This window comes from Wasmannia auropunctata, unplaced genomic scaffold, assembly GCF_000956235.1.
Source record: "Wasmannia auropunctata unplaced genomic scaffold, wasmannia.A_1.0 LD336035.1, whole genome shotgun sequence".
Classification (NCBI taxonomy): Eukaryota; Metazoa; Arthropoda; class Insecta; order Hymenoptera; family Formicidae; genus Wasmannia; species Wasmannia auropunctata.
The window spans coordinates 51,313-61,513 of NW_012026855.1; the positions used below are offsets into that span (position 1 = coordinate 51,313).

The following is a 10,201-nucleotide window of genomic DNA, read 5'->3' on the forward strand; positions in this document are numbered from 1 at the left end:
AACACACAGTTGCTTTAAAGAAAATGTAATTTGCAAGAATTGCATGATAAACTTACTAAATTCAAAGTCGAAGTGCAACCTGAAAATATTAATCAATTTTGATGAAATTTTATCCAGATCATATTGAGGTCCGTAGCTAACTTTTGGGGGAAGGGGGGTATTACTAAATAAAAAATTTTTTTTTCGACCCACCCTAATGTATATATATATATAAAGTGTTCCATTTTTATTGCTCAAATATTCTCCCCTTTTTAAAAATCGATACTCGCATTTATCGAAATATCGTTGCCACTTTTGCGTATTATAAATTTCTATTATTTATATACCTATATATATAATTCCATTTATAAAAAAATTAATGTGATCTTGATCTTAACGACGCTAACCAAAATAAAATTAATGATATCTTTTTATGTTCCGTATGTCCGTATGAGTTGCAGCTGTTCAAAATGAACGTCAGCCAAGAAACACTGCCACCATCAGACCAGAAGCACTCGTAGAGATGGACCAAGAACGAGCGCTGCGCGAAGCCGCCGTCGCCGTAGGTGTCTTTGGGTAAGTGATAATTTCAATTATTGTCTTTTTGCGATTTTCTGTTACTAATTCATTTCTCAGTCTAATCTTATTGCGGATGTACTGATGCATTTTTTGGATAAATGAAACATTAAAAATCAATGATTAAAGAAGAAAAGCGGAAAGAAACAAAGATCAAAGTAAAACGATATTGAATAAAATCTCATCAAGAAATAACGTAACGGGTTATTAATTAACGGTGACTGAGATATTCGCACGAATCGATAAGCGATGATGGTATCTCGGAGGCGTACATCCGAAGCTCTCGGGAACACGCGATTACGTCGAAAGGGCAAGAATGTTGAATGTTGGCCGCACACTTGCGAATCGCGTCTCAAAGGCTTTACGAAATTTCAACTTAGACACGGTCGATTAGAGAAACGGCAGGCGATGGAGACGACGATCGATATAGTCACCTGTCGGTGGATGTAACGACGAGAGCAACGAGAGCCGGCGACGTTGTTGGCACGTTTGATCTTGTGCTGCGCACCAAGCTTACCTTTCGCCGTTATGAGCGACACGCCGAGCGTGATCTATCATGAAAAATTACCTTTGACTAGCAGCCCGAGTAGGCGTAGCGTTTTTCAGGTAACCGGCTGTCCAGGTTGGAACTAATGGAAAATCCATAGAGCGCCAAGGGGTGAATGTTAAAAGCGACGGCCGGTGTGTCCCGACGTGCAGCGCAGCGCATCGTTCTCGGCGTGTTATTATACCGTGCGCGTTATTACACAAGCGGCCAATCTTTCCGCAATATAAGCTTATTTTCAAATTAATTTGCCGCACTTTTAAATATTTAAAAATTCAAAGAATCGGAAATCGAAAGTGATGTATCGAGAAGAATATTTTGTTCGATAGATTATATGTATCAAATCGACAGATCTCCACAAATTTACAAGAGGAGATTTCATATTTTAATACAAAATGCATAGAAGATTTTTTTCTTTTTGTGTAATTGATAAAAGATTTAATTAATTTTAAAAAGTTTAAATATAGAGAAATTAACCCTTTGTTGTAAAATATCTCAAACAAAGCACCCATCTTTTTACAATTTTTCCGTAGTTTTATGTTTTATAATTGGTTTGTATAACGTATTTGGTATTTTTATATTCCTAAGACATACATATATAATAAATAACATAAATATGTAATTATTTTGCATAAACAATAAATTATATACTAATATTAGTTAAAATTCTTTTCGTGCTGTTTTTTATTTATGCTGGAAAGAAGAAAATAATATATATGAAAATGTTTATATTAATGTTTTTGATATCATTAATTTTAAATCTGTACTCAAAATTTAAACAGTCAATCCAATTGGTGGCCAAAATAATTAAAAATTTTAAAAAATTATTTATATTTATCTAAAATATATTTGCGTATATTTGAAAATCATTGTCACGTTTTTACGTTAATTGTAAATTATGATAACAATAAGAGGCTTTTTGAAAAGTAGCAAAGAGAGAGAGAAAAGGTTTTTTTGATATTGAAATTACCATAAATTTTCTAATTTTATCTGTAAATTTGAAATCAGAAGTCTAAAAAGCTCTTACGTATTTAAAAAATTAAAATTTTTAGTTAACTGTAAGCCATAGTTAAACATTTTCTAATTTAGCTATCACATTTGATCTGACATTTTGACTTTTTAAAAATTTTAACTCCAGGTTAGCAATTCTGAGAATCTCCAAATACTATGATTTATCAATAATAAGTTAAATTAGACCACTATAATAAATAACACAATTAAATGGAGAAGCGCCAAATACGGTCAAGGCTGGATCTTGATTGAATTCAACAAAATACGTTAAAAAGAAATTGTGCAACAAAGGATTAATAGAATTAGAACGGAGCATTGTTGATAGTCGAATGCATATCTATGTCAATGCGAGAACTCGCAATTTCATAATTGGATATATAATCTATTGTCATAAAACAATTCACACTCCGACTGTTTAGTTCCACGCAACAATTCGATACGAATCATGAGAGAAGAGAGAGAGAGAGAGAAAGACGTTTCTACTAAAATCAACCATTCGAACGCGTAAACGTGAAGCTTTGAAACTTGCATTGGAGCAGACACGCGTATAATCGTCAATAATACCAGAATCTATAATTACACATAAATTAATGTCGACTCGAGGTTATTGTTACAGTTATAAACAGACTATAATTTGGTTCACCGAGAAGACCGAGAATGATGAAAGAAAGATATTACGCGAATTACAATTTTTAAAAATTATTTTACTCTCTCGCGGCAAGAAATATTCAAACAAAGTTTTACGGAAATAATAAGCAGTATTTATTCCATGTACAATAACGCGCTACGAAAAAAATGTGGCTATAAATGAGTTCGAACGTTACACGCTTTTCGTCGCGCGAGTAATCGATCTTCTCGATTACTCGCATCGCCATCGGACCGATGGGTTACACATTTCGTCAAAGTTTATCCAGAAACGCTAATTGATATTTCTTAACCCAGCGATTATTCTGATTGGTTGACTATTCGAATAAACAATTTTTCACAAACAAATCGCGTTGTCTGTTATTTTCATTTTTGCTCCGAAAAATACCTGGCAATTGAATACGATACAATAGAGATAAATGCATTTTCTTATCATGAATTAAAATGACGATTAAGCAATTACAGATCTTTTAATGAATAAAAAGCGAGTTATAGTACTTAATTTTTTTTTTACGTCCGTTACTAATTTCGCAAAACCGGATATGTATATAAATATGTGTATATATCGGAATAGAAATAAAAATTATTTACTTCTCAAATAACACACCAAAGTACAAAGAAAAGACATCTATTAATAAATGTCTAAAGAAGAGCTTTTTACGTGCTTTTACGGCGTCACTTAAAAGTTTATGACATTCAAATCGAAACTAAAGCTCATAGTAAAGAAATTGCGCTACGGAATTGGAGTATCCGTTAGTAATAGAAGGGTTAAACGCGGCTTGTGCGTGCGTGCGTTCCCTGAACATAGTGTATACATGTATAATATACGTGTACAAAATATGTATATATACATCTGAAACCTCCAAAGAGAGAGGCTCCACTATATGACTGTCTTTGCACGATTGGCCGAACTCAACTGATCGATCGGATTAGCAGAAGTCAAGCATAGCCTCGCCGCTAATGATGCTTGCGAAGATCGCTCGGGCTCGATCGACGGACGACATCGGCTTATCGGCGTCACGACACCGATGGCGTAGCTCGTTGTTTTCCGGACATTCGCCAATCTTCCTCTCGAGGTACGTCGCCGGGATCGGCATCGTTGATCTTACATCGCTCTCAGATTTGACAAACTTTCGCGCGCTGTCCACGACGTACTGCGGTAGCTCGATGTCCACTTTGTAGCCTCGCTTCAGGTTTTCCGACTTGGTCTGCCTGATGACGGATGTCAGGCGTCGCTTGATGTCCGCGCTCACGATTTGCTGTGAGCCCAGTGTCCTGTCGGACGGATATTTGCCGACGACGTTCTCCAACAGTTCCAGAAGCCGATCGAAGGACATACATATCTCGTCCAAGGACTGTTGGCTGACCAGTAGGTAACCTCTGGTCTCGTTTTCCTTCTTCTTCAAAGCGCATTCCAGCTCGGCCACGTCCTTTTGTACCGATCGCAAATTCATCTCGGCGGTTTCGCGGCGTGCTCGTTCTTCGACAAGCAAAAGATCGGTTCGTTTGGTCTCCTCCAGAAGACGATCGTGTTCCGCTTGAGCTTCCGCCAACTGCTTGAGAATACGTTGCATTTCTTCCGAGTCATCCTGCCGGTCCACACTTTGTATGCCAACATTTATCTTAGTAGAATCAAAACTCTTCAGGCTTGTTTCGTCGGAGCATCGCGCAACGTCTTTGCGTTCCGACTGCGCTCCGACGTCGCGATTCGCCGCGGGTTGTATACGAGACTGAAGATCCAAATGAAGGGAAATCTTGGGCATCGTTTGTACGTTGTCGATTGTCTGCGAATGGATTAAATCACGTTGCCGAGTAATGTCACGAACTGGCGGCGAAGGCGGTCGGATCTTCATCTTCGTCGATAGAAGCGATATTGGAACTGTCCTCTTCGGTGGGATCACCTGACACGGTCGCCTTGAGTATTTAGTAAAGGTACTTCGCGCTTTCGACGGCTTCGCGATGTCTTCGTTCTCGCTGCCTCTTCGACTATCAACCGACGCGATTCTCTTGTCCTTCGGTACCAATCCCATCCATTTGTATTCTGACTTTCCCTCAACGTCATTCTGCACCAACCTTCTCATCACCTCTGCCGCGAGCTCGTCGTTCAGGTTCACGTTCTTCCTCACGTCGAGCACCACCAGCGTGCTGTTCTGATCGAGCAGGTTTAGCAAATCCGCGCCGATCTGATCCGTCAAGCCGCAATGCTGAAGGTCCAGCGCCTTCATCCACAAACTGTCGCGTATCGCCTCGATCATCTCTCTGACAGCGCAGTTGCCCAGATGCGGATTATCGTTCAAGGTTAGCCGGCGCAGCCCTGGCATCGCCTCGAAGTTGGGCTCGCGATACCTCAGCGATTGTTTCCAGGTGTCGTGGTACAACGCCAATTTCTGTCTCGAGAGCGCGGACGCTAACGCGCTGCCGCTGTTCGGTGTGAGGTCGCAGTAGCTGAGATTCAACGACCTCACGCTACGAATGTCCGCTATCGTTCGACAGATCAGCTCGCAGCCGTTGTCGCCGATGTAACAACGTCGGAGAGATAGATGGTGTAAGGTCTGCGTTCCTGACAAACCCACGCAGAGCACCGCGATGCAATCCGGTGGAAAGGGGATGCCTTCGAGCTCGAGGTGCGTGAGGCTAGGCGAATTCCTCACACATTGGCCGACACTCTGCGACAGCCACTCCAGCAAATAACGCGTAAGGACCACTGGAGCCTTGCCCATCGCTCGCGCTTTGTCCTCGGAATTTATCTCTTCCAATGGTTTGCGACATTGATACCTGATAAAGATTTTACAGCGTCTATGAGATTTTTTATATCGGGATTATGACGAGTTTGAAAAAAAGTTATTATACTTTGTTGGCATTTCCAAAATAATTTTGTTTGTAACTTTAGAATGCATAAATTTAAAATAAAAGTTTGTAAGAATTAAAATATAAAATGAAAGAGAAATAATTTAGAAAAATTTAATAACGTAATTTAACAAACGTACAGAAAAAGATAATTCTTAAATACATATCCTTAGATATAAGCTCTTAAAATAAACATCGCTAAATTTGAAAAACAGTAAGTAAAGACCAACTAACAAATATTGTATAAAAATAAGATAATGTATAAGAAGTATCGAAAAATTTGATTTGCAACCTGCTGTGTACGCTAATCGATTTGAGCGAGCGGTCAAGAGAAAGAGAGTTCAAAATCGGTCCCCAGTCGTCCATTTTGATACGATCGGTAGTAAAGTCCAGATTATAAGGCAAAGTCACACATATCACCGGCAACGGTCGCAGTCGTTGCTGTTTACACAGTTCCATGTAGCAGCTGGCGAAGTTTCTGCCGGCCGGGATCGCCATTTTTCGTGGCAAAGCCGAGCCGGCAGCATCGATCTTCCGTCGGTGTCGCGACGGAACTTTACCCTCGAGTGTCGTAATGGTGCCGGTAATCTTGCCTCCAGAATTACGAACGGTCCCGTCCGTTGCTGCAAATGCGACACACGTTATCAAACCCGCGTCTCCATTGCGAAACGAATTCCATTTCTACAAGCTCGAAATGTCAAAATATGTTTGAAACACGATACCCAAGATACAAGAGTTTACCTTTGCTGTTGCTGCTTTACTTGAGGATCAACCGCGATCTCACCGCGAAACGTCATCTGCACCAACAGATTTGCATTGGGAATGATTGCGAGAATCGAATTTGTCGAAAGGAATATTTTATGAAGGCATCGATGGCGTCTTCCCCTTGGCTGTTTTCTCGGCGATCGTGATCGTTGTTTACTTGCCTACCTATCCAAAACCGATGTAAAATATCCTGCGTGGAACAGGACGAACCTACAAACGAAACACGCGCACGAACGGACTGAAGATATCGTCACTTGCGATCGTTATAGTTTGACTTATTGCCAGATTGAGTATGTATTTGGAAAATTGTAAAACCATAAATTCGCAATTTTAATCCGTTGAAGCAGAATAACGTGAAATAAAATTTCGTCCGTCTTTTTATTGTATTCAAGGAAGATTGTGATAATAAATATTATACGAAAATAAAATATTTTTGAAATATACATAATACATATTTGCGCATGAATTTTCTTTAAGCCTTTATACATTGAAATTAAATTTCAGCACATTTAACAAAATATGTATTAGTAGAAATTATTAATTACGTATTATTCTTTATTATTTAAATATTGTTATTCTTTTATGAATTATTTCTCAGACCGCCCGTATCCTTGGCCATGGCGAGATACACTACGCCACTACCTCTGCCTACAGTCGCACCAACAACAAATTCCACAAACAATGCATCAACACCACCTCGACAAGACAACGAGGACGGTACGCATTTAATACAGTTGTTACGTTTATAAAAAATTATTAATGTTTTTTTAAGATAATAATAAAAAATAACACTTGCAAACCGAGTAAAAAAAAACCTAAAAATATGTATAATAAATGTTCGTTTTATCCTATCGAAGATGTGTGAAACGACGAAGCCTTTCAATACGAATCTATTATGCTGCTTTTAATTCTACAGTTCTACATTCTTGAGCATGTATTGTTAAAATTGGAACTATATGTTGAAATAAAAATCTTACGTAATTTCAAGAGATAAGTATCATAAAAAATAAAAGTGCCTTGAAATCAGGAGATAGTGCCTCCAATCATTCAGTTTATTTGTAGCGCTAAAAAGTATCTTTCCATAATAGACGCAAACTCCCGATTATTTTAATTGTGATGGCACTTATATATCCCTTATAATTACATAAGGTTTTTATTTCAACGTGTATATCTCCAATTTTAACAATACATGCTCAAAAGCGTACCTCTTACGTAAATTTGCGTGAGTACCATTCGTAGATCTTTATCATTCGCTGTTGTACTCGCAGCTGTTATGGAAATTTTATAATATCTGCATGAAGATAAAGCTTTGCGTCTAAACAGGAAACGCGTCCGAGGATAGCATAGATGTAACAAACGAAGAGCCGTTGACACCTCAACGAAGCGGATGTGCTCAGCTTCCACCGGTGCTGCCGTCGTTGTATTCACCAGCCAGTGCCGAAACCGTTTACGAAACTAGCGCGAGGCTACTCTTTATGGCAGTAAAATGGGCGAAGAATCTTCCCTCCTTTGCTGGCCTGCCATTCAGAGATCAGGTATCAAATTTATCGATCGCAATTCACTTGTATTTCAATAAGCACGTATTTATTATTAATTTAACACGTCCTCGTGTATTTAAAACGTTAGCACGTTTTTATTTGATAATTTATTTCGACGTTGATGAACAGTAATCGTGACGGTAGAAGTTGTTGAGAATTAATCAGACCGGCAAATATCTACGTATTCATATGTCAATGCGACTGGTGAAGAATAGGATGTCGATATAGCGGGTAAAAGCGATTTAATTATTATTTTAAATATTATAATAATTATCAGATATATCAGGAAAATTCACATATATTAAAATAATGCTTCAAAAAAGAGATAAGAACGCAAAATAAATCGCGAGTCCGTATTTATTGCACAGGTAATATTGCTGGAAGAAGTCTGGTCCGAGCTGTTTCTACTGAATGCAGTTCAATGGTGTCTGCCGCTCGAATCTTCACCTCTCTTCAGCGCCGCTGAGCTTACTGCCCTGACCCTCTCGCCTCATCCGCATCCGCACTCAGGGCTGCATCTGCAAACCACCACGGGGAAGCCCAGCCAAGTGGCGGCGGACGTCAGACACTTACACGACACCCTGCAGAGATACAAGGCAGTCATGGTCGATCCTGCGGAATTCGCTTGTATGAAGGCCATCGTTCTCTTCCGCCCAGGTAAGTCTTTTGTCTTCGATTAATTTTGTTTTATACGCTGATATATTTTGCAATTTATCTTCAGTTCTGTTCTTTAATTATTACAATATTTCTCTTGATATTTTATTGTAAATTATATTGTGATATTTAATAGTAAATTGTATTATATTTTCTCTGTTTATAAAATTAAAATAAAAAATCTAGCTCATGTATTATAAGACAATAGGGAAAGGTTTAACGGCCAAGAAACAAGCAATGATAGATTTATAAATAAATAAATAAAATATTCTTTAATGTTGTATCATTAAATCATAACTTTTTCTTTAACTCTTTTTATTAGTGCCACTGCTTATAGAAGATGAAATTACAGTTTATATCATATATATATATATACAGTATATATCATAATCGAACTGATTAATATTAACATAATGTTAACATTACACATTTTTTGAATTTCAATCTACTTTGCTGGTGGACTCAACTTTTTCATGTCACCAAACGATGAATTTATGCGACATTTTTTCAAAGACCAATTTAGTTTTATGTTATGGAATTCAAAGAGATTTTATATGTATATAGTTCGATATGGCCTCTTGATTCTGTAAAATTTTTATGATATTCAGTTTTCCTTTTATTTTCTGTATTTTATTTATGATTTCAACTTGATACACTATACTCTTATTTAATTCTAATGGTTTAAATTATTTATTTTATAAACTGATGAAGACTCCGTGAAGTACATGAAATTTTTATGATTTTATGATGACATTAAAGGATATTTTATTTATTTATTTATTTATAAATTTATTATTACTCGTTTCTTGGCCGTTTAACCTTTCCTTATTCTCTCTGTTTCCTTGTTTTTTTATTCGAAAAATGACTTATTTTATTTCTAGGAGTGCAATCGCGAATATATATATACTTCTATATCACTCTAAATTCGTTACAGTTCGTCTCACTGTAGCGAATAGTCAAAATGCGACCACCTTCTTTGCAGTGAGATTTCACTTTAACTTAAAGTGAACTTGAGTCACTGCAGTTAACAGTAACTTTTTAACTGCTAGTAAAGTGATTTTTTTACTCTAATAAATTTTAGATAGAATAAGCTCCAAGAAATAATCAAATATAGTGAAGTAATTATCTGAGGAGGGAAATCTTATAGATGCATATTAGCATCGAAAGATATTAAATTGTTCGTCAATTTAATTTGTTACAAGTTTCCGGCCGGCTTCATGCAAAGAACTGATATGTTTCAAGACCGACAAACCGTGCAGATCATGTGCGGTTAAATATTGTAATGATAAGAATTTCACACACCTGTGTTGGCTCTCATAGGCAATTACTTTATTATATTTTTTACTCTAGTAAAGTTACTTTTTACTGTTAATATAATGAATTATTTTTTACCGTGTTAAAAAATTTTTACTGCTAAGAAAATTATTTTTCACTGCTTCTATAGTTAATTAATCACTTTTCTTGCAGTGGATCATGCCACTGCAATCATGTCACTATTACCATGACAGTGACATTTTTCACTGTTCCTAATAAAGTGAAAATTTTATTTTAACAAAAGTTAAAACTCACTTTTACATACAGTGAAAATCACTGCAGCATAGCAGTGAAAACCCTAAAATCGACTTTTCACTATATGATAAAG

At 37.1% G+C, this 10,201-nt stretch overlaps 2 protein-coding genes across 2 annotated transcripts in view; one reads left to right on the plus strand and one right to left on the minus strand.

The window, feature by feature from the left end:
• Window positions 1-10,064, plus strand: part of LOC105452275 (photoreceptor-specific nuclear receptor-like) — a 40,396-nt gene extending 30,332 nt beyond the window's left edge. The window contains exons 5-9 of the mRNA XM_011693246.1: window positions 441-555; window positions 6,966-7,084; window positions 7,691-7,902; window positions 8,274-8,562; window positions 10,027-10,064. Coding sequence (XP_011691548.1) covers window positions 441-555; window positions 6,966-7,084; window positions 7,691-7,902; window positions 8,274-8,562; window positions 10,027-10,064 — 773 coding nt within the window. The remainder of the gene's footprint in view (window positions 1-440; window positions 556-6,965; window positions 7,085-7,690; window positions 7,903-8,273; window positions 8,563-10,026) is intronic.
• Window positions 2,849-6,748, minus strand: LOC105452228 (protein Cep78 homolog). Its single transcript, XM_011693171.1, has 3 exons — window positions 6,344-6,748; window positions 5,895-6,225; window positions 2,849-5,530 (listed from the first exon to the last, which is right to left on the minus strand). Exons 2-3 carry the CDS (start codon window positions 6,098-6,100, stop codon window positions 3,685-3,687), a joined length of 2,052 nt encoding a protein of 683 aa, XP_011691473.1. The 5' UTR covers window positions 6,101-6,225; window positions 6,344-6,748; the 3' UTR covers window positions 2,849-3,684.
• Window positions 10,065-10,201: the final 137 nt, after the last annotated feature.